General features: G+C 44.2%; 2 protein-coding genes across 2 annotated transcripts; one reads left to right on the forward strand and one right to left on the reverse strand.

Moving 5' to 3' along the window:
* Positions 1-25: 25 nt before the first annotated feature.
* Positions 26-5,505, forward strand: glmp (glycosylated lysosomal membrane protein). The gene is made up of 6 exons (XM_021560449.3): positions 26-360; positions 1,552-1,827; positions 2,155-2,349; positions 2,625-2,843; positions 3,442-3,707; positions 3,929-5,505. The coding sequence occupies exons 1-6, from the start codon at positions 253-255 to the stop codon at positions 4,098-4,100; spliced, it is 1,236 nt and encodes a 411-aa protein (XP_021416124.3). The 5' UTR covers positions 26-252; the 3' UTR covers positions 4,101-5,505.
* LOC110488279 (uncharacterized) lies at positions 5,506-19,899 on the reverse strand. Its single transcript, XM_021560443.3, has 14 exons — positions 17,327-19,899; positions 14,564-14,665; positions 14,297-14,410; positions 10,305-10,366; positions 10,144-10,212; positions 9,973-10,061; positions 9,734-9,807; positions 9,542-9,591; positions 9,223-9,434; positions 8,674-9,125; positions 7,648-8,562; positions 7,020-7,106; positions 6,733-6,877; positions 5,506-6,244 (listed from the first exon to the last, which is right to left on the reverse strand). Exons 1-14 carry the CDS (start codon positions 17,498-17,500, stop codon positions 6,063-6,065), a joined length of 2,727 nt encoding a protein of 908 aa, XP_021416118.3. The 5' UTR covers positions 17,501-19,899; the 3' UTR covers positions 5,506-6,062.
* Between the last annotated feature and the right edge of the window lie 4,809 nt (positions 19,900-24,708).

Here is a 24,708-nt window from a genome sequence, read left to right on the forward strand (position 1 = left end):
CCATAGTCCTATATTTGTTTTATTCACTTTGATGACGCCCATGATATGTGTAGATGTGATTGATTCTCCCATCTCAGATTCTCTCACAATTTGTGTTAATGATGTAGCCTATGATGAAATATGTTGTTTCATTAATTGCTAAGGTGGCATTACATTTGCTGCATCCTGAAATCGATACCGGCGAGTCAGCTGAAGATCAATCAGCTGATCAAATAAGGAACTAGGCACGTGATTCCTCCCCGAAAAAGAAAGATGGCGGCGGATATTATGTACACAATCCACTTTTATGTCTTATTTGTGCTTTCAACGCTTCGATGTTCTTCTAGTTTTATCGGCAATGGTGAGAACTACCGACGGAATGTGAGTTTGATAGTAAATTGTTTATATTTCTGTTGTACAGTAATAAAGTTCTAGAAAGGTAGCTAACTAACTTCTCATGGATAGCGTCAGCTGTAGCTAACTAACTTCTGTTTGGATCCAGTTTTCTGTATTTTGACCCGATATACTGCTAGATAGCACGTTAACATAGTTTAGCTAGTTGGTGATTTCGAGCATTTTGGATATACACTGTGTTTGTATTTTGTAGCGCGAGCCATATTGGAATGATGATCAAAAATCAATTAAACTAGCAATCATAATTTATCCATCGTTTCACCCCAGCCATCCATGCATAACGTAGCGACAGATTACACAACCCCTTGTGGGTGTGATTTTTAAACCAGGGAAATAGTTAAGTCTAAGTATGTGGGTGTTTTGTTGTTGTGATTGATAGCGGTGGGTAATTAAAACACAATCTGTTATGGCAGTCTAGGTCCAAATGGCTTCTTAATAGCTTCTACCCCCAGCCATAAATCTCCTGAACGCTCATCAAATGACTACCTGGACAATTTTTATTTATTTTTTACCATGCTGCTTCTCGCTGTTTATTCGTCACTTTACCCCTACCTACATGTACAGTACATATTACCTCGACTAACCTGTACCTGTTTATAACCTCGTTTCATTATTTTATTGTTATTATTTTTTTTAACTTTATTTTATTTAGTAAATAAAAACAGCATTTTTGGTTAAGGGCTTATAAGTACGCATTTCATGGTAAGGTTTACCCCTTTTGTATTTGGCGCATGTGACGAATAACATTTGATTTAAAGAGCCATAACGGTACCCAAGAGCTCTCTACTGAAGATGCTGAGATAGCTAGGTCAAATAGTGCTGAAACATATCTAAACCCTACTCTGTGCTGGCAATCCCTCCATATCAAATATGAATAAAATATTATTGATTCCACATGTATGGATTAAGTTTTGATTATGAACTGTCTCATTAGACTTCCTTGCATAGATCAGTACTCAGTAGGACTCTGACCATGTCAGGACCAGTCACCAGACAATATTTGAGGGTTGTTGGCCTGAGGAGGATGCTGTGCAAATCTGTTAATGATGTATGAATCACCTCTGCTTACAATTTCAGTTTGCTAGTAAGAATCTCATTCTGTGTCACTATGGGAAAATTATAAAATGTACCGTCTCTGTGTGACTTACCTCTTCCCAGTTATCCCTGGAGCTTAACCCTGGTCTAAACTCCTCGCTGACGCCGCTACCCCCTGGTGTTGGCTTGCTCCATGTGCGGGCGCTGGGCAAGAACAACACACTGCACTACCTCCTCTGCAGCCAGGGGGCGCCAGCATTACTTCTGGTGCACACAAACTCCACTTCATCCAAGGTGAAGGTAGACTGGCCTGCCTTCTTGGTACAAAATACCACAGGCAGCCTGAAATTGACTCCGGAGAGCAGTGTTCTGTACAGCAACGCACTCGTCTTTACCAGGGTGAGTCATAAATTGATTGTCATCCTGTTCATAAGTGTCTGTTGAGGTGATATTCTAAGTGGCTGATACAGGTATCTCATCCAAATGCATAAACTATAAAGATGAGCGAGATGCTAGGTTTTGATCCATAATCCAGGTTATTGAATATTCCAGGTCCAAAATTCATGCTCTAGACATTTCTTGTAGATCTTAAATGTTTGGATGGTTGTTATCAATATGGTAATAGCTCTAACAAACACCTGGCTATTAACAAGGGGTTGATTTCAGACTGGGCAAAGCCATAGGTAACTCACTCACTAAACCAACTCATCATTTGTCTCTCGTCAGCTGTGGGAGTACGACGATGTCAACGACACAGCCGTCCCCGAGCACCTACCCCCCTCCAGCTTCTTCCAGCCCTATGAGCTGCAGAACTTCACCTGGGATGACCTGAACAAGACACTTGACCCCATGGCCCACACAGCCCTGCTCTGTGGAAGAGGCGCCAGCGAGAGCTTCAGCAACGGTTCGCTCTGTCTGAAGGTAGGTGGAACTGCATCATCTAAAGCCTGTGTGATGAAATTAGACATTGCCTATCTTCACTAGATTCAGACCTATGCCTGGATCCACTCAACAGATAAAGTGGGACATGGACTCATCTCTACATTAGACCACTTTAAAGGTCTGAAAATGTCTGGCAAACTTTGATTTTATCACTTAAACTTGGTTACTGAAGTGAGTATTAATGATCAGTGCGATATGATTTATTTTATTACATGTTAGCCAGCCTGTATTCAACTACTATCTTCCTATCCTAGTTCTCAGCCTTTGATGTTGAGGGGCGGGACCAAGGCTGGCCCAGCCTCCTCCACAACGCAAACTCCTCCCAGCTGAGGGTGGTGCTGGACGGTGTGGTCCCGAGGTCCAATCGCTCCCGCTTCTCTCTAGAGCTACAGGTTGTGGGCGGCACCCAGGCCATGAGCAGAGTGGACGTGCTCCAGTCAATAGATGATGAATACACACCCTCCATATTCAAGGTGATGTCTCTGTGTGTTATAGACATGTAGTTGTACCAAAGATTTGTATAACTTAACTAAGATAGACCACAGCCTGTCGTTTCCAAGTGGGAACAAATGTGGATAAAACAAGCAATGAGATGGGCAGAGCCAAGCACGAGCTAGCGAGATCTTATTGGCCCGTTCAAGTATACATCTGCATATTTCCGTTAGGGAACGCCTACTCTGTGAAGTGCGCATGTGCAATAACTCAATTTACCTTTGTACTCCTTCTAAACAAGGCAATTTTTAAAGACTTTAGCAACGGGTAAAGTCTATAACAGATTATAGCTTTGGGAACAGAAAAATCCATCCTCTCACTGCCATATTTGGTAGTGAGTGGAAACACCAAGCGGATGCTTCATATTTATACATCCGGTGAAATATCTGTCTCATTGTTCCATCTGTGGTTATACTGGAGTAAATGTTACTGAATAAGAGTATTTAGATGTTTATATTTCAACACATTTTTTGTGGTTGATAATTTATGGTTGATTTACTGTTCTTTACCTTCGTCTCTCTGTAGACTGTCACTGAAGCTTTCAGATGCTACAGTGTCCTCGTCTTTCCTCTCTTTTAGGTATCTCAGTGGGTGTCCTCTCCAGTCAACTCCACCTCTCCTGTTCTTGGCTACGCCCAATGGAAGCCCGTGGCCTACCGCAGGCCATCGCCTCTCTTTGAGGACGCCACTCCCTGCCGCCACTCAACCCCTGTCCCCGTAGCCCAGCTTCCCCCCTCCGGCCTAGTACGGGCATATTTTGGAGGGGAGCGCCAGACCACCGGGCTCAACATGACCTTCAGTATCACTGGAGACCCATTCTACAACACCACCAACTACCTCAGCTGGTAGGTAGCAGTTTGCATCCTGTTGGTTCATCCTAGCTATAATAGGTTGCATTTTAGCAACTTTAACTGAATTATACACTAAATTTCAGTTTATAGCCCCTCCATTAACCAACTATCAAGCAGCTGAGGTTGATATCTCACACCATCACCAACTACCTGAAATGATAATGAAATTGTCAGCACTGATAATATTCTTCCTCCTCTTGCTTTTCGTACTTCAGGACTGTGTTGGTGGGGCTGGGCTCTCCTCCTGTGGACTCGTTCTCTCCCCTGGTTCTGGTCATCATGGCGGTGGGGCTGGGCACTCCCATGCTGATCATCCTGCTTGGCGGGGTATGTGTGTGTGTCCGCAAGAACAGGCCCCAACCACAGGTCTATGAGCCAATCAACTGAGGCCAAGCCAGGATATGTGTACTTTTAAGTCCTGCTTTAACCAGTTTCTTGCCAATGAGCAGACACCTCTGGGCCCATTTTTTTCCAAAAGTTATCTGGATTTAGCCTATCGGATAGGATTAAATGCATATAAATAGAATGGATGAATAATTTACTTGAATGGGGACAACTGTTCTATTACTTATATTTCTATGCATTTAATCTTATCTGATAGGCGAAAAACTGGGCCCTGGTGTCTGGCAGGTGTCACTCATTTATAAAAAATAAAAATGAGGTACATGACTGTCTAATATGGCCACACATTGTTGGCACAACGGGCCAATAAGGCTTTGACAGAAACACATTTTTAACCACTTGCATAATTTAGGAATGGGCTGAATCATCTTGTGGAAGAGAAAGCCCATGAATGAGTTGATTTTGTTGTGCTTGGAAATGCCAAAGGCTCCCATCTCAAACCTAACATTCCATGTGAGAACATATTTATCCAGAAAATTGTGAAAAGGCTAGTTAAGGATGTTTTTTCATTGTAAAACTCAAACGGCGTACACTGTCCCTCCAGTTCTGTGTAAAACAGTATATTATCTTATTGTTGCTCAACAAATATTAGTACATGTTACACTGAAGTGGTCCATGTTTGGCACTGCCTATCTAGATATACTGACCTGACATGGGTCCTAACTAATAATGGACTCAAGCATATATCTGATGACAGAAGAAGAGCTACAAAGGAGAAGGGGCTTTTTTTCTTCTCTTCGTAACACTGATCTGAGGTCAGTTTGTACTGTAATGGTTTAGGAATTGGTCAAACTAAAATAATCCAAGATCTGCACCTGAAGGAGACTCATACCTGGAGCAGTGAAAGGAAAATAAATCTCAAGAGAAGAAGCTTAAAGGAACAAGATTTGTTGCATTCTTTCCCAACCACTTGGATGTTAGTTATTGGTTGGGGTAAGGGGAAGCCTAGTTAGGGTCCATGTGCTACACCCAAAGTGAACTGAAATGTGATGTTTGATTTAATGTCAATGAAGTTAGAAATCGGTATGGGATTACAAAATATTTGATATTGTAATTAATGTTACTACTTTTAAGGCCGTGTTGATTATAGTTCTCCTTTGGAATTAATTTAAAACAAGCTTCAAAGTCATATTCAGTTTGTAATCACAGTACAAGAGAATAAATGGCCTTGATTATTTACCTGTATTTGTCTATTAGGCAACAATGTGTTATCTTAATTTTTGGACTAAATGCTAAATTTAATGCAAAAACACCAGTACCTGAAATATTATGCAAGCATCTAATACACAGGTCACATTCATTTGTATTTTGAGGAAATGCTCCCTTTCAATAGTAATGTAATGGTCTGTCCATAATTGTCTTTTTCTTAAAGAAATATACTGGCAAGTTATTTCCTGCTCTCATTTATTTTTCTTTTAAAACAATGGTACACAATGTCATAAGATGTTTAAAAAAAGGACATTAAATACACAAAGTTTAAGATGTGTTTTTTAAAACTTTTCATCACTACTAGAGGGTGAAAAGACACCATTCATATTAGAATGTACATCATTGTATTACAAAAATCCATATCAATACAAATATATATATTTTACATATCTAATCTCATTATTCAACTACATTTAAACTAAGGTGCAGGGGAAGCCAGCTCTTGGGGTGCATTTTTCCATTGCAGGCAAGCATTAAATGACAACTAAGAAAAAGTGCAGTCAGCTAACGAGTCTCATGTGAGGCAGTCGATGTATAGTTAGTTACATGCTTGTTAAATCCCATGACCTGGCCAATCACATGAGGATGCTGTAAGATAACATTAATGTCCAATCAAATTATGTCCAGCAGTGAAAGATCCCGGGACAGAAACTACAACTGACATTGCTGCCATCAGACCATACCAAGACAGCCATCTTAGTTGAAAGTAGTGTTCCTGGATACATTCAACTACCCCGGTCACCTAAGTAGGTTAGAGCAGTGTCCTTTCACAGTGTCCTCGACCATGTCTCCATCTGCCAGTATGTTAAGCTCCTCCAGGTCTAGCGGATCGATCTGAAGGGGGTTATGCAGGGTGAAGTTGTCTGCATCAAATCCCAGCATGGGCAGAACACCAGATAAATCCTCATAGGCAGCTTTGTCTGTTAAGTGGGAAACAAAGACAAAGTGGAAAAAGAGCGAAAGAGTGAGGCTGGGATTCAATCCGATTGCGGGTTATAGGCATTGTGACTTAAAGTCAACGCTCCCGTTCACAGATATCCCATTCCCAGTAAACGCTGCATATGACAGCTCAAGCAGAAATAGCTTTTAACAGCCGCCATCGGATTGAATCCTTGCCCTTTTTAAAAATATATATAGACAAGATAAGCTTTAAAAAGGTTACAATTGCAGTGCAACATGTGTTTTTTTTCAATTACCAGGTCTAACATTTCAGGGATGATTTACTTAGGGTGTAGTTTCATCCAGACAGTAAGTCCATTAGTTGGTATTGAATAACCAACAAATGGACATACAATTGTCTGGATGAAACGACAGCGACCTGTGTAAGTCGAAAATAAGGTAATACTTCCCCAAAAACAATATCTCTAACTGCTGCAAGCAATTAAAAAAGTGAGAGAGTGGGCCCTACCTGTCATAAAGTCTGCACTGGTTTGGTTCTGGCAGTGGAGGGACATCTGAGGACCCTGGTTCCCACAGTAAACCCCTCCATCTTTCCCCTCCACAGCCTGAGGCCCAGAATCTCCCCAGAGAGGCTCCTTACTGAGCTGTCCCAGCTGGGCAGAGGTGTGGACAACCAGACAAGATTAGAGAATTAGATTGAAACTATGCACAGTGAGTGAATCAACAGGTCAAATGGAGTTGTCCTTTTCAATACTGTTAGATTATTTACAGTTTTAGTCTTTAGTCTTAGACTACCTGCTGGGAGAGTGCCTGAGTCTGGCGTGGTGTGAGATGTAGGCCCATGTAGGACTCCTGCTGTAAATGGTTCAGTATGAAAGTGTCCTGAGAGAGCAGAAAAGTAGTAAGTACCATTAATAGGGCTGCACAATTGATCGAATTCCCATCGAAATATGGACATGTGCAACATCCATATCGCATTACAATATTTTGAAACGCATCTCAGTCGCGTGTAATGTCCTTTTAATAGTTTACTCTGTTTTTCTTTCTCCTTACGGCTGCTTCCCACACACAAGAAAACCACCCCGTCACTCAAGCAGCACAGTTCCTCTTCTCTCTTAGATTCCTTATACAGATGTAGGATCTTTATTTGAGACCGTTTGCTACAGCAGGAAAATAATCCAGTTCACCCAAGTGTTGATCTATATCGCATGTCAAATCGCAGTATTTGACTGATTTATTTTTTAATCGTTATTCGATTTTTTTGCAGCCCTACATTACCATATCTTTCTGACAGACCAAACATAAAATGGCCTCTTATTGATCCTAAACATAGCCTAAACTGTACACACTGACACTATCCAATCTAAACTCAAACTAGTGAAAATAGACATACACAATATGCAACAGATGGGGATATTCTCACATTGTAGAGGCCTGGATTGTTGTCCATTAAGGAGTTAATCTGTGAGAAGATTTTGGTCGACTCAATCTGGTCCTTCTGACTTTGCACCTTCTGATGTGCCCAGCTCCTTCCCTGGGCTTGGGTCTGATGCTTACGAGTCATCGTTGGTACTTTATGTGGGTTTGTCATGTTCTGCCCATTCAAGTCAAGGCTCTGAGCTGGCGGGTATGCACACTGGAGATTCCACTGATGTTGCTCATGCTGTTGTTGCTGGTAGCCATTTGTCTGCTGCTGTTGGTAGAGTTGAACATGCTGGAGCTGATGTTGCTGCAGTAGCAGCTCATCTTGTCGACATGCTCGGTTTTGCTGAGGTTGTCTTTGGTACGCTTGTTGTTGATCATGTTGCTGATGTGAGTACTGCTGGTGTGGGTGTTGCTGGTATTGTTGCCTTTGCTTCTCTAGCTGGTGCTGTGGAAGGTTTTGGTACACTTGTTTCTGTTGTTTTTGCTGTTGTCTTTGATGCTGTTCCTCTTGTGATTGATGTAGGTGTTGTTGCTGTGGGTTCTCACAATGGTTTGACCCTCTTTGATATTGCTGTTTTGTGTCCAGGTCCTGACTTTCTGTCTGGACATGCTGGATTTGGCATTGATTTAGTTGATTTGGGTGCTGGTACTGTTGTCGATGGTGATATTGCAGTTGTTGGAGGTTGTGTGTTTGTGGGAGCTGTAGCTGTGGGTGTTGTTGGTCTTGTTGTTGTTGATGCCTGGATTTCTCTTGGTGTGGTGGTGTTTTTTTCGGTTCCTGGCTGGGTTGCTGCTGCCCCTCTGTCAGAGAATGCTGCTGAGCTGCTGGAGTACCTTCGTGTTGAGGTTGGCAGTGAGGATACCCTGGTGGCCTTGACTCCTGTGGTAATTGGTTGGTGTTCAGGAGAACTCCCTTGGAATTGAAATAAGAGCAATACATCAAACAATGTCTTAATATGGAGTTCTATGAAACCATCTTATTAACAAAAACAACATCACTTCAATTCCAGTTTGTTTGATATACCTGAGTTATAGAAGATAACTTTGGAGACCCAACAGGTGAAAACTGTTTAGATTGGAGCCAGCGAGACTCTCCACCAGTGGGAACGACCAGTGGGCTGAGGGGAGTCCGCCTTCTTAACGAAGGCACCTGCGTCTGGCTAATTGGACGTGGGGAGCAGGATAGGGAAGAGGAGGAGCAAGAGCGAGATCCGCCAATCCCACTGCTGTAGCTACAGTGGCTAGTTGCGGATTGCAGGGATAGGCCGCTTAGGGAAGAGCTGCTGAGGAAGGACTGGAGGGATTGGTTGCTAGGGGATGACTGCAGAGAAGAGTTGCTGAGTGACAAGTTCAAGGAGGTGGAGTTTAGAGAGCTGGAAAGGGAGTGGCTGCGCAGAGAGGCTTGAATATTGGGGTTGCTGTGGGAGGACTGGAGCAATGGGTTACTGTACGAGCCTTGGAGAGACAACAACAAACCTGAGAACACAAGGAAAGAAATGGACACCATCACCATATGAACCTACCTAAACCGACACCAACATACACTAAGAACTTAGCACACAGACAAACACACCTGGCATGGGAAATTCATCATCTCTGGCTTCAAGGTGAACGGGAGTTCCAGGTAGGTGGCCAGTGCTGCAGGCAGTGGGTTTGTGTGAGTCCCCACCTACTGGCTGTGGGGAAGGGAGGTGCAGGCTGGAGAGATCGGGCAAGGAGCCACTTGCATTGAGAGCGGAAGGGGCATTGAGAGCCCTGAACTGCTGATCTGGCGAGGACAGGATGCTGGAGAAACCGCAAGAGGGAAGGATAGGAGAAAGGGAGGTGGTTCAGTCAGGGCACAGGGTTTGCCTTTCTTTTAGACAATATTAATTTGGAAAAGCAGAACATACTTTATACCAGGGACTTTATGCGATTTGACTCCAGTGGGAAGTGCAGGAAGCTAAGATGAGACAAACAATTAGCAAGGATACATCAATGAGAAAAATAGTCGTCCATCCGCTAGAGCACATTGTGCAATACTGAACCCATTCGTATAGGAAATATGAAGCATTGTGGATAGTTACATTGGCAAGAAATAATACCTTTTTGATATTCCTTAATGGTTTTTCCTCTTCAAGGACATTCTCCTCAATTGGAGGCACTGGATATGGAAAACCTGAGGTGACGGAGAGGAAACCATCAGGTGCAAAAATCTAATAGATTAATACATGATATAGGAAAGAAAACTCACTTTCAAGAGGCATTTGCAAGAATTACCTAAGGAATAATACTGAAACACAATACAATGACTAAAACAATACAACTGGCATTGTGGACTTACCATTGTGCCTGTTCTGTGAGATTAAAGGCTGCTGGTCCCCTGCGTGGGTGTTCCTCACACTGGTGTGCAGGGCCGAGTCTGAGTTAGTTCTGGGGAGGAGAGCACACATTTCAGAGGGGAAAGCAAGAGTGTAGAAGAACAGTAGAGAAACACGATGGGTACATTGCTCACCTATTAAGTGCTGTTAAGGGAGGGTGCATCAAGTGGCTTTTGTCCACTGGAGAGCTGATAGACCAGTTCCTTTTTGGGTGACAGAATCAGTCAAAATATGTATTAGGATGGTTATTATTAAGTTTACAAAATGTATCATTTTGGATTGCGCCGACCCTTACCTTCTCAAACTGGGTTCAAGTTGTGGAGTCGGGTGAACTGAGCGGTAGGGAGAGTTGTCAATCTGTGAGGGAGTGTTAAGGCTATACAGAGTGCCCTTGGAAAACCTAGGCATAGGCCAACTGTTGGCAAACAATGGTACACAAAGTTGACGGGGCATTTCTTCTACAGTGTGTACATGATTAATCCCCTCTATCTGCTACTTAAGTGGATCAACAGTTAAAGGGCTCCCGAGTGGCGCAGCGGTCTAAGGCACTGCATCACTACAGTCCCTGGGTCGAATCCAGGCTGAATCACATCCGGCCGTGATTGAAAGTCCCATAGGGCGGCGCACAATTGGCCCAGTGTCGCAGGGGTAAGCAGTCATTGTAAATAAGAATTTGTTCTTAACTGACCTGCCTAGTTAAATAAAGGTTTAATTTTAAAAAGTGAACATTTAAAAAAAAGGTCCAATGCAGCCATTTTTACCTCAATATCAAATCATTTCTGGGTAACATACCTTACTAAGATTAATTGAAAACAAAATGGTCAGAAAGTAACAAAAATAGCTTCTTGGCAAACAGACATTCCTCAAGCAAGAATTCTAATAGGACTGTCTAGGAATGGTTTGAGTGGCAGAGAGGTTTGAAACACTCTTTCTTATTGGTTAATTAAGTAATTTACTGCTTGGTGATGTCACCAGGCAGCCAAAACTCCATCCCACTAAAACTGCCTGAAATATCAGCATGTCTTTTCAAACTCTTACACTAACGCCATTATTTATTTATTTCACTGTATAATTTCAATTTATAAATTCAGCAAAAAAAGAAACGTCCCTTTTTCAGGACCCTGTCTTTCAAAGATAATTCGTCCGCAATAGGCTGAGAGAGGCTGGACTGAGGGCTTGTAGGCCTGTTGTAAGGCAGGTCCTCAACAGACATCACCGGCAACAATGCCGTCTATGGGCACAAACCCACTGTCGTTGGACCAGACAGGACTGGCAAAAAGTGCTCTTCACTGACGAGTCTCGGTTTTGTCTCACCAGGGGCGATTGTTGGATTCGTGTTTATCGTCGAAGGAATGAGCATTACACCGAGGTCTGTACTCTGGAGCGGGATCGATTTGGAGGTGGAGGGTCCGTCATGGTCTGGGGCAGTGTGTCACAGCATCATCGGACTGAGCTTGTCGTCATTGCAGGCAATCTCAACGCTGTACGTTACAGGGAAGACATCTTCCTCATGTGGTACCCTTCATGCTGGCTCACCCTGACATGACCCTCCAGCATGACAATGCCACCAGCCATACTGCTCGTTCTGTGTGTGATTTCTTGCAAGACAGGAATGACAGTGTTCTGCCATGGCCAGCGAAGAGCCCGGATCACAATCCCATTGAGCACATCTGGGAACTGTTGGATCGGAGGGTGAGGGCTAGGTCCATTCCCCCCAGAGATGTCCGGGAACTTGCAGGTGCCTTGGTGGAAGAGTGGGGTAACATCTCACAGCGAGAACTGTCAAATCTGGTGCAGTCCATGAGGAGATGCACTGCAGTACTTAATGCAGCTGCTGGCCACACCAGATACTGACCGTTACTCTTGATGTTGACACCCACTTTGTTCAGGGACACATTATTCAATTTCTGTTAGTCACATGTCTGTGGAACTTGTTCAGTTTATGTCTCAGTTGTTACATCTTGTTATGTTCATACAAATATTTACACATGTTAAATTAGCTGAAAATAAACGCAATTGACAGTGAGAGGACATATATAAACTCAGCAAAAAAAGAAACGTCCTCTCACTGTCAACTGTGTTTATTAAAAATACAAATATTTAATACATTTTAGAATAAGGCTGTATTTGTATTTATTATGGATCCCCATTAGCTGCTGCCAAAGCAACAGCTACTCTTCCTGGGATCCAGCAAAATTAAGGCAGTTTAAACCATTTAAAAACATTACAACACATTCACAGATTTCACAACACACTGTGATCCTTCAGGCCCCTACTCCACCACTACCACATATCTACAACCATGTGTATGTTATCGTGTGTGTGTGCGCCAATGTTTGTGTTGCTTCACAGTCCCCGCTGTTGCATAAGGTGTTTGTTTTTTGTTTTTTATCTAATTTTACTGCTTGCGTCAGTTACTTGATGTGGAATAGAGTCCCATGTTGTCATGGCTCTATGTAGTACTGTGTGCCTCCCATAGTCTGTTCTGGACTGTGAGGACTGTGAAGAGACCTCTTGTGGCATGTGGGGTATGGATGGGTGTCCGAGCTGTGTACCAGTAGTTTAGACAGACAGCTCGGTGCATTCAACATGCACCTCTCATAAATAAAAGTAGTGATGAAGTCAATCTCTCCTCCACTTTCAGCCAGGAGAGATTGACATGCATATTATTAATATTTGCTCTGTGTCCATCCAGCTCTGTTCTGAGCCAATTGCATTTTTCCAAAGTCCTTCTTTGTGGCACCTGACCACACGACTGAACAGTAGTCCAGGTGCGACAAAACTAGGGCCTGTAGGACCTGCCTTGCTGATAGTGTTGTTAAGAAGGCAGAGCATCGCTTTATTATAGACAGACTTCTCCCCATCTTAGCTACTACTGCATCAATATGTTTTGACCATGACAGTTTACAATCTAATGTTACTCCAAGCATATTAGTCATCAAAACTTTCTCAATTTATATTATTTATTACAAGGATTAGTTAAGATTTAGGGTTTAGAGTTTTGTTCCAAATACAATGCTTTTAGTTAAAAAAATATTTAGGGCTAACTTATTCCTTGCCACCCACTCTGAAACTAACTGCAGCTCTATGTTGAGTGTTGCAGTCATTTCAGTCGTTTTAGTAGCTGGCGTGTGTAGTGTTGAGTCATCTGCATACATAGAAACTCTGGCTTTACTCACAGTCAGTGGCATGTCGTTAGTACAATTGAAAAAAGCAAGGGGCCTAAACAGTTACCCTGGGGAATTCCTGATTCTAACTGGATTATATTTGATAGGCTTCCATTAAAGAACACCCTCTATGTTCTGTTAGACAAGTAACTCTTTATCCACATTATAGCAGGGGGTGTAAAGCCATAACACATACATTTTTCCAGCAGAAGACTATGATCAATAATGTCAAAAGCTGTATTGAATTCTAACAAGACAGCCCCCACAATCATTTTATTATCAATTTCTCTCAGCCAATCATCAGTCAGTGTAAGTGATATGCTTGTTGAGTGTCCTTCCCTATAAGCATGCTGAAATTCTGTTGTCAATTTGTTTACTGTAAAATAGCATTGTATCTGATCAAACACCATTTTTTCCAGAAGTGTACTAAGGGTTGGTAACAGGCTGATTGGTTGGCTATTTGAGTCAGTAAAGGGGGCTTTACTATTCTATTCTTGGGTAGTGGAATTGCTTTATCTTCCCGCAAGTCCTGGGGGCACATGGTCTCTAGTAGGCTTAAATTGAAGATGTGGCAAATATGAGTGTCAATAACATAACAAAATGTGGAAAAAGTGAAGGGGTCTGAATACTTACCGAATGCAGTATACGGGGAAATCACTTTTTTGACTGCACTGGGCCTTTAACCTTAGACAGTAGTGTGGCATTTGACCCTGCACGCTTTTACCAACAATAGTTGTTTGGTCATCTTGCCATACAGACAATAGGAAGTAGGCTACTGTAGATGTAAAGCAATAGTTCAACACATTATTGCAATGTTGTGGTGAACTATTGCTTTACATCCACTGTTATGGTCATCCTCCATGCACGTCAGATATCTGGGGAGCATGGAGGAAAACCATTTTTGTGTGCTTACTATACTACAGTTGCAAATGGCTAACTTTAGCATTTACCATTAGAAACCCTTTCCCTAAAAGCATCTGTTCTGCTTTAGCCCCCCCCCCCATGTATTAACTTTAAGGCATGGGAGCCACGAAGCAATACAGACGTTACACTAGCAGTGACCTCACTTCACTTTAAGGGACCCACCACTGGCTGCCCTTTGACTGACCATAAAGGATACATGTTTCCTGTTTGGCCTGACCGGAAAACTGAGCCGCCTCTCTCCTTGTGCCCACTCTGCCATTGGGTGAAGTTTTGTGGGGCAGCCATTGTCTGGACTACAGGGGAGCTGACCCTAACAGAGTCAGACAGATCAACAATTCATTTGACTTTCAGTAGCCTGCATCATATAACCATTTCTATAGCCTGTATGTAATTAGGCTTATAAATATAGTTTGAAGTAGTAGGTAATGTAGTTATAAGTAAAAATGTAAGTAATAAATCTAACCTGTACATCTGAAATGCTTCTCCCAATCTGGTTGACATTGGGAAGGGAGCCTCCATAATAGGTGCCCAGGCTTCTGGCCTGCCGCGCTCTCTGGACCTGAATCTGAGACCCAGAAAGAGTGGGGGGATAAAGAAGGAGTGAATAAAGACGACAACTACTTTAATTTAGTTGATTATCAGAAGAACATTTTTTAGCATTTACAGTCAGTTCTATAATAGTCTCACTTGTATAATGGAATTACTGGGGAATGTAAAACTCAGACAAAGTATATTCCGTATATAGTGACACTATAAGAGTGAGTCAAGGCGACTGTCGGCTCGATCTCGGAAAGAATACCCTCTGACTGCCAACCCTTGGCATGAACATGGGAATCAGATACTGCAGGAGAAAGACCCTTGCATACTTTAAAAGCCCATGTGCAATAAACCATGTGTATAGCTGGGTACCATCTCCTACAGCCACTGTATTTTAAGGAAAGTGTTGCATGGTGGTTCGGTAACATGACTTGAGAGCCTTTGAATTCGGGTATTAATGATATGAAAAGTGTGGGCTATGTAAGAGGTCAAAGAGCTACCATAGTGCCATGAGGTCTTGGCTCCTCAGTTTCAAGCCAGAGCATGGGGCTGCACCTCATTTCACGTGACACCAGAGACTTAATCAATAGGATACTGCATTGTGTTCACAACATTGAAGATTGAGATGCAATGTAGCCGAGCTATAAGAAGGACGGTGCGCTCTATAATGCAGAATAGGGAAACTCAAACTTGTGCACTTTACACAAAGGTATGTCTATCATGTTTCAAACATATTTATTACACCCCTGTAGGGTTGACCCCATTTAGTCAACTGGTCGATTGTTTGGTCGATAGGCTGTTGGTCGATTGAGACTTCTTTAGTCGAGGAGTAACAACAACAAGAATTATTATAATTGCATGGTGTACAAGACACCTGTTTGATTTGCGCCTGTCTGAGTGGACTAATCCATTGTGGAGGCCATGGGGATGGCACAGTCCATCAATAAGACATGCTACTGTAATTCTATATGGTTATACAAGAACAATGGTGCAACACTAATACAAATATTAGTTTAGAACAAATGCACTTTCTCCCACGTTGCATAGTGGTCACTGTCTGCAGTTCTGAAACATCAGTGTGCTGTTTTCCTCAACCATGTTGCTATGTGCATAATAACCAGCATATTGGTGTTGAGAACACAATCGAGCTGTAGGCCAAAGAGCACATCCTGTTAAGTCTTAATACCATAACTTACTTAGGCCTAATACAATAACTATTTTTTGCCCCCCCGTCAGGGACAGCCCTACACCCCTGGCAAAAAGCTGGAGTCAAATACACAGAAGGCAATTAGATTCCAAAATGATAAAGTATCATATTTGTCACTATTTAATACACTCACTGCACTGTGAGGTTGTAGTACTCCAACTGTATAGTGGGACACGACACTCACATAAAAATAGAATAGTATTTATATTTCCTATGGGCACAATAACAAATCAGGGCAACCCCTAGCCGAATAGACACCCCCATAAATAGCAACGTGGGGGCATATCCATAAGTGTTAACATATTCACATTACCAGTGGTGGAAAAACTACCCAATTGTCATACTTGAGTAAAAGTAAAGATACCTTAATAGAAAATGACTCAAGTAAAAGTGAAATTCTCCCAGTAAAATACTACTTGAGTAAAAATCTAAAAGTATTTGGTTTTAAATATACTTAAGTATCAAAAGTAAAAGTACAAGTAGAAATAATTTCAAATTCCTTATATTAAGCAAACCATACCTCATTTTTATTTATTTTACCTTTATTTAACTAGGCAGGTCAGTTAAGAACAAATTCTTATTTACAATGACGGCCTAGGATCAGTGGGTTAACTGCCTGTTCAGGGGCAGAACGACAGATTTGGACTAGTAACCTTCCGGTTACTAGTCCAACACTCTAACCACTAGGCTACCCTGCCGCCTCATCGTGTTCTTGCATTTTTTGTTTGTTTACAGATAGCCAAGGGCACTCTCCTATACTTACACATAATTTACACACGAAGCATGTATTTAGTGAAGGCAGCAGGGTTGACCAGGATGTTCTCTTTTTAAGTGTGGGAATTAGACAATTTTTCTGTCCTGCTAAGCATTCAAAATGTAACAACTACTTTTGGGTGTCAGGGAAAATGTATGGAGTAAAAAGTACATCATTTTCTTTAGGAACGTAGTGAAGTAAAAGTTGTAAAAAATATAAATAATAAAGTAAAGTACAGATACCCCAAAAAACTACTTAAGTAGTACTTGCAAGTATGTCTACTTAAGTACTTTACACCACTGCACATTACGCAGGCTACCCAAAGAGTGCAATTTGTAATTCTAGCCTTGCAGATTGTGGGCAGCCTGCACTCCATGCATCTGTATGGCAAATCAACAGGTGTGATAAGCATAAATGGTGTATAAATCAATATAACGCACATATGTTTAAAGGTTATATTACAGTAAGAGTGTTTTGAAGTTAAATTATATCGACACTTTGGATTAAACAGATTTGTCAACCGGCGTATTTGCAGTGAAAGTCTCTATAGTGCAAAATTAAACGCGATGCTTGATATGGCCTGGAATTGATTGCGCCTCTGAAAAGTGAAAACAAAGTGCTCTGACTGTCGGGTGGTCAACATCACTGACGTTTGAATATTTTTGACAGCTTTATGGCGTCTCCTGTTTTATCAACACGAAGTTCGTAGGCCTGTCCTCTTGACTCACCCTGGTGGAAGTGATGTCCATCATAACCTCCTGGAAGGCTGCGGTGTCCTCAGCTTGTCGCTGGGTGAGGAGTGCTATCTTCTCGCTAAACTTTCGCGGATTGCAGGACCCATTACTAGATCCTGACCTCTGGCCAGCCCCGCAGCACCCATTTCCTGTGCCTGCAAGAAACATAACTGACCACAACTAGTGTACAGTTAACTAGACACAAGCCCCCGGAGAGAACAAGTTGCAACCCGTGACGGACCACTTTATGCACGTCGTTTCGAAAGGCATTGTGGGATGAGTTGTTCTTTAATCGAAGAGGGACAAGTGTAAATAACAAAATTAAACTACAAGCCCATGCTTCATTTTTTTCATCACAGACAAAAACAACTTGGTGAATGTGGGATGTGTAGTTTTGGGTCCCATTACATTGGAACGAATTTGTAATTACATTTTTTTGACAAATTGTTCTTTACAATGACGGCCTACACCTGCCAAATCTGGACGACAGCCAATTGTGCGCCACCCTATGAAACTCCCAATCACGGTGATTCAGCCTGGAATCGAACCAGGGTCTGTAGCAATGCCTCTAGCACTGAGATGCATTGCCTTTGACCGCTGTGCCACTTGGGAGCCCATTTTTATAGTGCATGTTTGCAGTTTCTCACAGATTGACATTTCTAAAACAAATTAACTATGGCTAATGTATTAAAGGTTTATATACCAGTCAAAAGTTTGGACACACCTACTCATTCAAGGGTTTTTCTTTATTTGTACTATTTTTTACATTGTAGAATAATAGTAAATACATCAAAACTAACACATTCGGAATCATGTAGTAACCAAAAAAGTATTAAATCAAAAATACACTGCTCAAAAAAATAAAGGGAACACTAAAATAACACATCCTAGATCTGAATGAATGAAACATTCTTATTAAATACTTTTTTCTTTACATAGTTGAATGTGCTGACAACAAAATCACTCAAATTATCAATGGAAATCATATTGATCAACCCATGGAGGTCTGGATTTGGCGTCACACTCAAAATTAAAGTGGAAAACCACACTACAGGCTGATCCAACTTTGATGTAATGTCCTTAAAACAAGTCAAAATGAGGCTCAGTAGTGTGTGTGCCTCCACGTGCCTGTATGACCTCCCTACAACGCCTGGGCATTCTCCTGATGAGGTGGCGGATGGTCTCTGAGGGATCTCCTCCCAGACCTGGACTAAAGCATCCGCCAACTCCTGGACAGTCTGTGGTGCAACGTGGCGTTGGTGGATGGAGCGAGACATGATGTCCCAGATGTGCTCAATTGGATTCAGGTCTGGGGAACGGGCGGGCCAGTCCATAGCATCAATGCCTTCCTCTTGCAGGAACTGCTGACACACTCCAGCCACATGAGGTCTAGCATTGTCTTGCACTAGGAGGAACCCAGGGCCAACCGCACCAGCATATGGTCTCACAAGGGGTCTGAGGATCTCATCTCGGTACCTAATGGCAGTCAGGCTACCTCTGGCGAGCACATGGAGGGCTGTGCGGCCCCCCAAAGAAATGCCACCCCACACCATGACTGACCCACCGCCAAACCGGTCATGCTGGAGGATGTTGCAGGCAGCAGAATGTTCTCCACGGCGTCTCCAGACTGTCACATATGCTCAGTGTGAACCTGCTTTCATCTGTGAAGAGCACAGGGCGCCAGTGGCGAATTTGCCAATCTTGGTGTTCTCTGGCAAATGCCAAACATTCTGCACGGTGTTGGGCTGTAAGCACAACCCCCACCTGTGGACGTCGGGCCCTCATACCACCCTCATGGAGTCTGTTTCTGACCGTTTGAGCAGACACATGCACATTTGTGGCCTGCTGGAGGTCATTTTGCAGGGCTCTGGCAGTGCTCCTCCTGCTCCTCCTTGCACAAAGGCGGAGGTAGCGGTCCTGCTGTTGGGTTGTTGCCCTCCTACGGCCTCCTCCACGTCTCCTGGAAGCGCCTCCATGCTCTGAACACTACGATGACAGACACAGCAAACCTTCTTGCCACAGCTCGCATTGATGTGCCATCCTGGATGAGCTACCTGAGCCACTTGTGTGGGTTGTAGACTCCGTCTCATGCTACCACTAGAGTGAAAGCACCGCCAGCATTCAAAAGTGACCAAAACATCAGCCAGGAAGCATAGGAACTGAGAAGTGGTCTGTGGTCACCACCTGCAGAACCACTCCTTTATTGGGGGTGTCTTGCTAATTGCCTATAATTTCCACCTGTTGTCTATTCCATTTGCACAACAGCATGTGAAATTGATTGTCAATCAGTGTTGCTTCCTAAGTGGACAGTTTGATTTCACAGAAGTGTGATTGACTTGGAGTTACATTGTGTTGTTTAAGTGTTCCCTTTATTTTTTTGAGCAGTGTATATTTTAGATTTAGATTCTTCAAAGTAGCCACCCTTTGCCTTGATGACAGCTTTGCACACTCTTGCCATTATCTCAACCAGCTTCATGAGGTAATCACCTGGAATGCATTTCAATAAACAGGTGTGCCTTGTTAAAAGTTCATTTGTGGAATTTCTTTCCTTCTTTAATACATTTGAGACAATCAGTTGTGTTGTAAAAAGGTAGGGGTGGTATACAGAAGATAGCCTTATTTGGTAAAAGACCAAGTTCATATTATGGCAAGAACAGCTCAAATAAGCAACGAGAAATGACAGTCCATCATTACTTTAAGATATGAAGGTCAGTCAATCTGGAAAATGTCAAGAACTTGAAAGTTTCTTTGAGTGCAGTTGCAAAAACCATCAAGTGCTATGATGAAACTGGCTCTCATGAAGACTGCCACAGAAAAGTAATACCCAGTTAGCTCTGCTGCAGAGGATAAATTCATTAGAGTTACCAGCCTCAGATTGCAGACCAAATAAATGCTTCACAGAGTTCAAGTAACAGACACATCTCAACATCAACTGTTCAGAGGAAACTATGTGAATCAGACCTTCATGGTCAAATTGCTGTAAAGAAATCAATACTGAAGGACACCAAAAATACAAAGAGACGAGCTTGGGTCAAGAAACACGAGCAATGGACATTAGACTGTTGGAAATCTGTCCTTTGGTCTGGAGTCCAAATTTCAGATTTTTGGTTCCAACCACTGTGTCTTTGTGAGACGCAAAGTAGTTGAACGGATGATCTCTGTATGTGTGGTTCCCACCATGAAGCATGGAGGAGGAGGTGTGATGGTGTGGGGGTGCTTTGCTGGTTACACTGTTGGTGATTTATTTAGAATTCAAGGCACACTTAATCATGATGGCTACCACAAGCATTCTGCAGCAATATGCCATCCCATCTGGTTTGCGCTTAGTGGTACTCTCATTTGTTTTTCAATAATAACATGACCCAACACACCTCCAGGCTGTGTAAGGGCTATTTGACCAAGATGAGTGATGGAGTGCTGCATCAGATGACCTGGCCTCCACAATCACCTGACCTCAACCCAATTGAGATGGTTTGTGATGAATTGGACAGCAGAGTGATGGAAAAGCAGCCAACAAGTGCTCAGCATATGTGGGAACTCCTTCAAGACTGTTGGAAAAGCATTCCAGGTGAAGCTCGTTGAGAGAATGCCAAGAGTGTGCAAAGCTGTCATCAAGGCAAAGCGTGGCTACTTTGAAAAATCTAAAATCTATTTTGATATGTTTAACACTTTTTTGGTTACTATATGGTTCCATATGTGTTATTTCATAGTTTTGTAGTCTTCACTTGTATTCTACAATGTAGAAAATTCTACAAATAAAGAAAAACCCAATGAGTAGGCGTGTCCAAACTTTTGACTGGTACTGTATAAACCTCACCATAGAACAAATCAAATAAAATCTAATTGTATTTGCCACATGCGCCGAGTATAACAGGTAGACCTTACCGTGAAATGCTCACTTACAAGCCCTTATTAACCAACATGTAACGGTTTTCTTCGTGAGAAGAAGAGTCGGACCAAAATGCAGCGTGTAGATTGCGATCCATGTTTTAATGAACAAACGTAAAACACGAATCAATGCAAACACTACAAAATAAAGAACGTGATGAACGTAACGAAAACCTAAAACAGCCTATCTGGTGAAAAAACACATAGACAGGAACAATCACCCACAAACACACAGTGAAACCCAGGCTACCTAAATATGGTTCCCAATCAGAGACAATGACGAACACCTGCCTCTGATTGAGAACCATATCAGGCCGAACATAGAACTAGACAAACTAGACATGTAACATAGAATGCCCACTCAGATCACACCCTGACCAATCAAAACATAGAAAATACAAAGTAAACTATGGTCAGGGCGTGACAGTACCCCCCCCCCAAGGTGCGGACTCCGGCCGCAAAACCTGAACCTATAGGGGAGGGTCTGGGTGGGCATCTGTCCGCGGTGGCGGCTCTGGCGCTGGACGTGGACCCCACTCCATGACAGTTTTAATCCCCCTCCTAAACGTCCCTAAATAGGTTACCCACCACAATGATAACATGGGACAGAGGGACAGCTCGGGACAGAGGTAACTCGGGACAGATGGGTAGCTCAGCCCTGAGAGGAAGCTCAGCACTGAGAAGAAGCTCAGCACTGAGAAGAAGCTCAGCACTGAGAAGAAGCTCAGCACTGAGAAGAAGCTCAGCACTGAGAAGAAGCTCAGGCAGGTGGTTAGATCCGGCAGATCCTGGCTGGCTGGCGGTTCTGGAAGATCCTGGCTGACTGGCGGATCTGGGAGAATCTGGACGACTGGCAGATCTGGGAGAATCTGGACGACTGGCAGATCTGGGAGAATCTGGACGACTGGCAGATCTGGGAGAATCTGGACGACTGGCAGATCTGGGAGAATCTGGACGACTGGCAGATCTGGGAGAGTCTGGACGACTGGCAGATCTGGGAGAGTCTGGACGACTGGCAGATCTGGGAGAGTCTGGACGACTGGCAGATCTGGGAGAGTCTGGTCGACTGGCAGATCTGGGAGAGTCTGGTCGACTGGCAGATCTGGAAGAGTCTGGTTGACTGGCAGATCTGGAAGAGTCTGGTCGACTGGCAGATCTGGAAGAGTCTGGTCGACTGGCAGATCTGGAAGAGTCTGGTCGACTGGCAGATCTGGAAGAGTCTGGTCGACTGGCAGATCTGGAAGAGTCTGGTCGACTGGCAGATCTGGAAGAGTCTGGTCGACTGGCAGATCTGGAAGAGTCTGGACGACGGGCAGATCTGGAAGAGTCTGGACGACTGGCAGATCTGGAAGAGTCTGGACGACTGGCAGATCTGGAAGAGTCTGGACGACTGGCAGATCTGGAAGAGTCTGGACGACTGGCAGATCTGGAAGAGTCTGGACGACTGGCAGATCTGGAAGAGTCTGGACGACTGGCAGATCTGGAAGAGACTGGTCGACACAGACTGGCTGCTCTGGCTGCTCCATGCTGACTGACAGCTCTGGCTGCTCCATGCTGGCAGACTGCTCTGGCTGCTCCATGATGACTGGTAGCTCTGGCTGCTCCATGCTGACTGGCTGCTCCATGCTGACTGGCAGCTCTGGCTGCTCCATGCTGACTGGCTGCTCTGGCTGCTCCATGCTGACTGGCTGCTCCATGCTGACTGGCTGCTCCATGCTGACTGGCGGCCCTGGCTGCTCCATGCTGACTGGCGGCCCTGGCTGCTCCATGCTGACTGGCGGCCCTGGCTGCTCCATGCTAACTGGCAGCTCTGGCGGCTCCTTGCAGACTGGCAGCTCTGGCGGCTCCTTGCAGACTGGCAGCTTTGGCGGCATCCTGCAGACTGGCAGCTCTGGCGGCTCCTTGCAGACTGGCAGCTCCATGCAGACTGGCAGCTCTATGCAGACTGGCAGCTCCTTGCAGACTGGCAGCTCCTTGCTAACTGGCAGCTCTAAGCTAACTGGCAGCTCTATGCTAACTGGCAGCTCTATGCTAACTGGCAGCTCTATGCTAACTGGCAGCTCTATGCTAACTGGCAGCTCTATGCTAACTGGCAGTTCTGAACAGGCGGGAGACTCCGGCAGCGCTGTAGAGAAGGCAGGCTCTAACAGCGCTAAACAGGCAGGAGACTCCGACAGCGCTGAAGAGAAGGGAGGCTCTGGCAGCGCTGGACAGGCGAGGCGCACTGTAGGCCTGATGCGTGGTGCTGGCACTGGTGGTACTGGGCCGAGGACACGCACAGGAAGCCTGGTGCGGGGAGCTGCTACCGGAGGGCTGGGGTGTGGAGGTGGTACTGGAAAAACCGGACCGTGCAGGCGCACTGGAGCTCTTGAGCACCGAGCCTGCCCAACCTTACCTGGTTGAATGCTCACGGTCGCCCTGCCAGTGCGGCGAGGTGGAATAGCCCGCACTGGACTATGCAGGCGAACCGGAGAAACCGAGCGCAAGGCTGGTGCCATGTAAACCGGCCCAAGGAGACGCACTGGGGACCAGCTGCGTAGAGCCGGCTTCATGGCATTAGGCTCGACGCTCAATCTAGCCCGGCCGACACGTGGAGCTGGAATATACCGCACCGGGCTATGCACCCGCACTGGAGACACCGTGCGCACCACTGCATAACACGGTGCCTGTCCGGTCTCTCTAGCCCCCCGGTAAGCACAGGGAGTCTGCCCAGGTCTCCTACCTGGCGTAGCCATACTCCCTGTTAGCCCCCCCCCCAAGAAATTTTTGGGGCTGCCTCTCGGGCTTCCTTGCCAGCCGTGTTCCCTCATATCGCCGGCTCCTCTCTCCGGCTGCCTCTGCTCTCCTAAGTGCCTCCACCTGTTCCCATGGGAGGCGATCTCTTCCAGCCAGTATCTCCTCCCAAGTGTAACAGCCCTTGCCATCCAAAACGTCCTCCCATGTCCATTCCTCTTTACGCTGCTGCTGCTGCCTGTTGACACGCTGCTTGGTCCGTTGGTGGTGGGTGATTCTGTAACGGTTTTCTTCGTGAGAAGAAGAGTCGGACCAAAATGCAGCGTGTAGATTGCGATCCATGTTTTAATGAACAAACGTAAAACACGAATCAATGCAAACACTACAAAATAAAGAACGTGATGAACGTAACGAAAACCTAAAACAGCCTATCTGGTGAAAAAACACATAGACAGGAACAATCACCCACAAACACACAGTGAAACCCAGGCTACCTAAATATGGTTCCCAATCAGAGACAATGACGAACACCTGCCTCTGATTGAGAACCATATCAGGCCGAACATAGAACTAGACAAACTAGACATGTAACATAGAATGCCCACTCAGATCACACCCTGACCAATCAAAACATAGAAAATACAAAGTAAACTATGGTCAGGGCGTGACACAACAATTCAGTTTTAAGAAAATAGAGTCAAGAAATGATTTACTACATAAACTAAGGGGAGAGACTGGGGGAGGAAAGGACTCCT

This window comes from Oncorhynchus mykiss, chromosome 30 (genome assembly GCF_057628025.1).
Source record: "Oncorhynchus mykiss isolate SJ-2025 chromosome 30, ASM5762802v1, whole genome shotgun sequence".
NCBI lineage: Eukaryota > Metazoa > Chordata > Actinopteri > Salmoniformes > Salmonidae > Oncorhynchus > Oncorhynchus mykiss.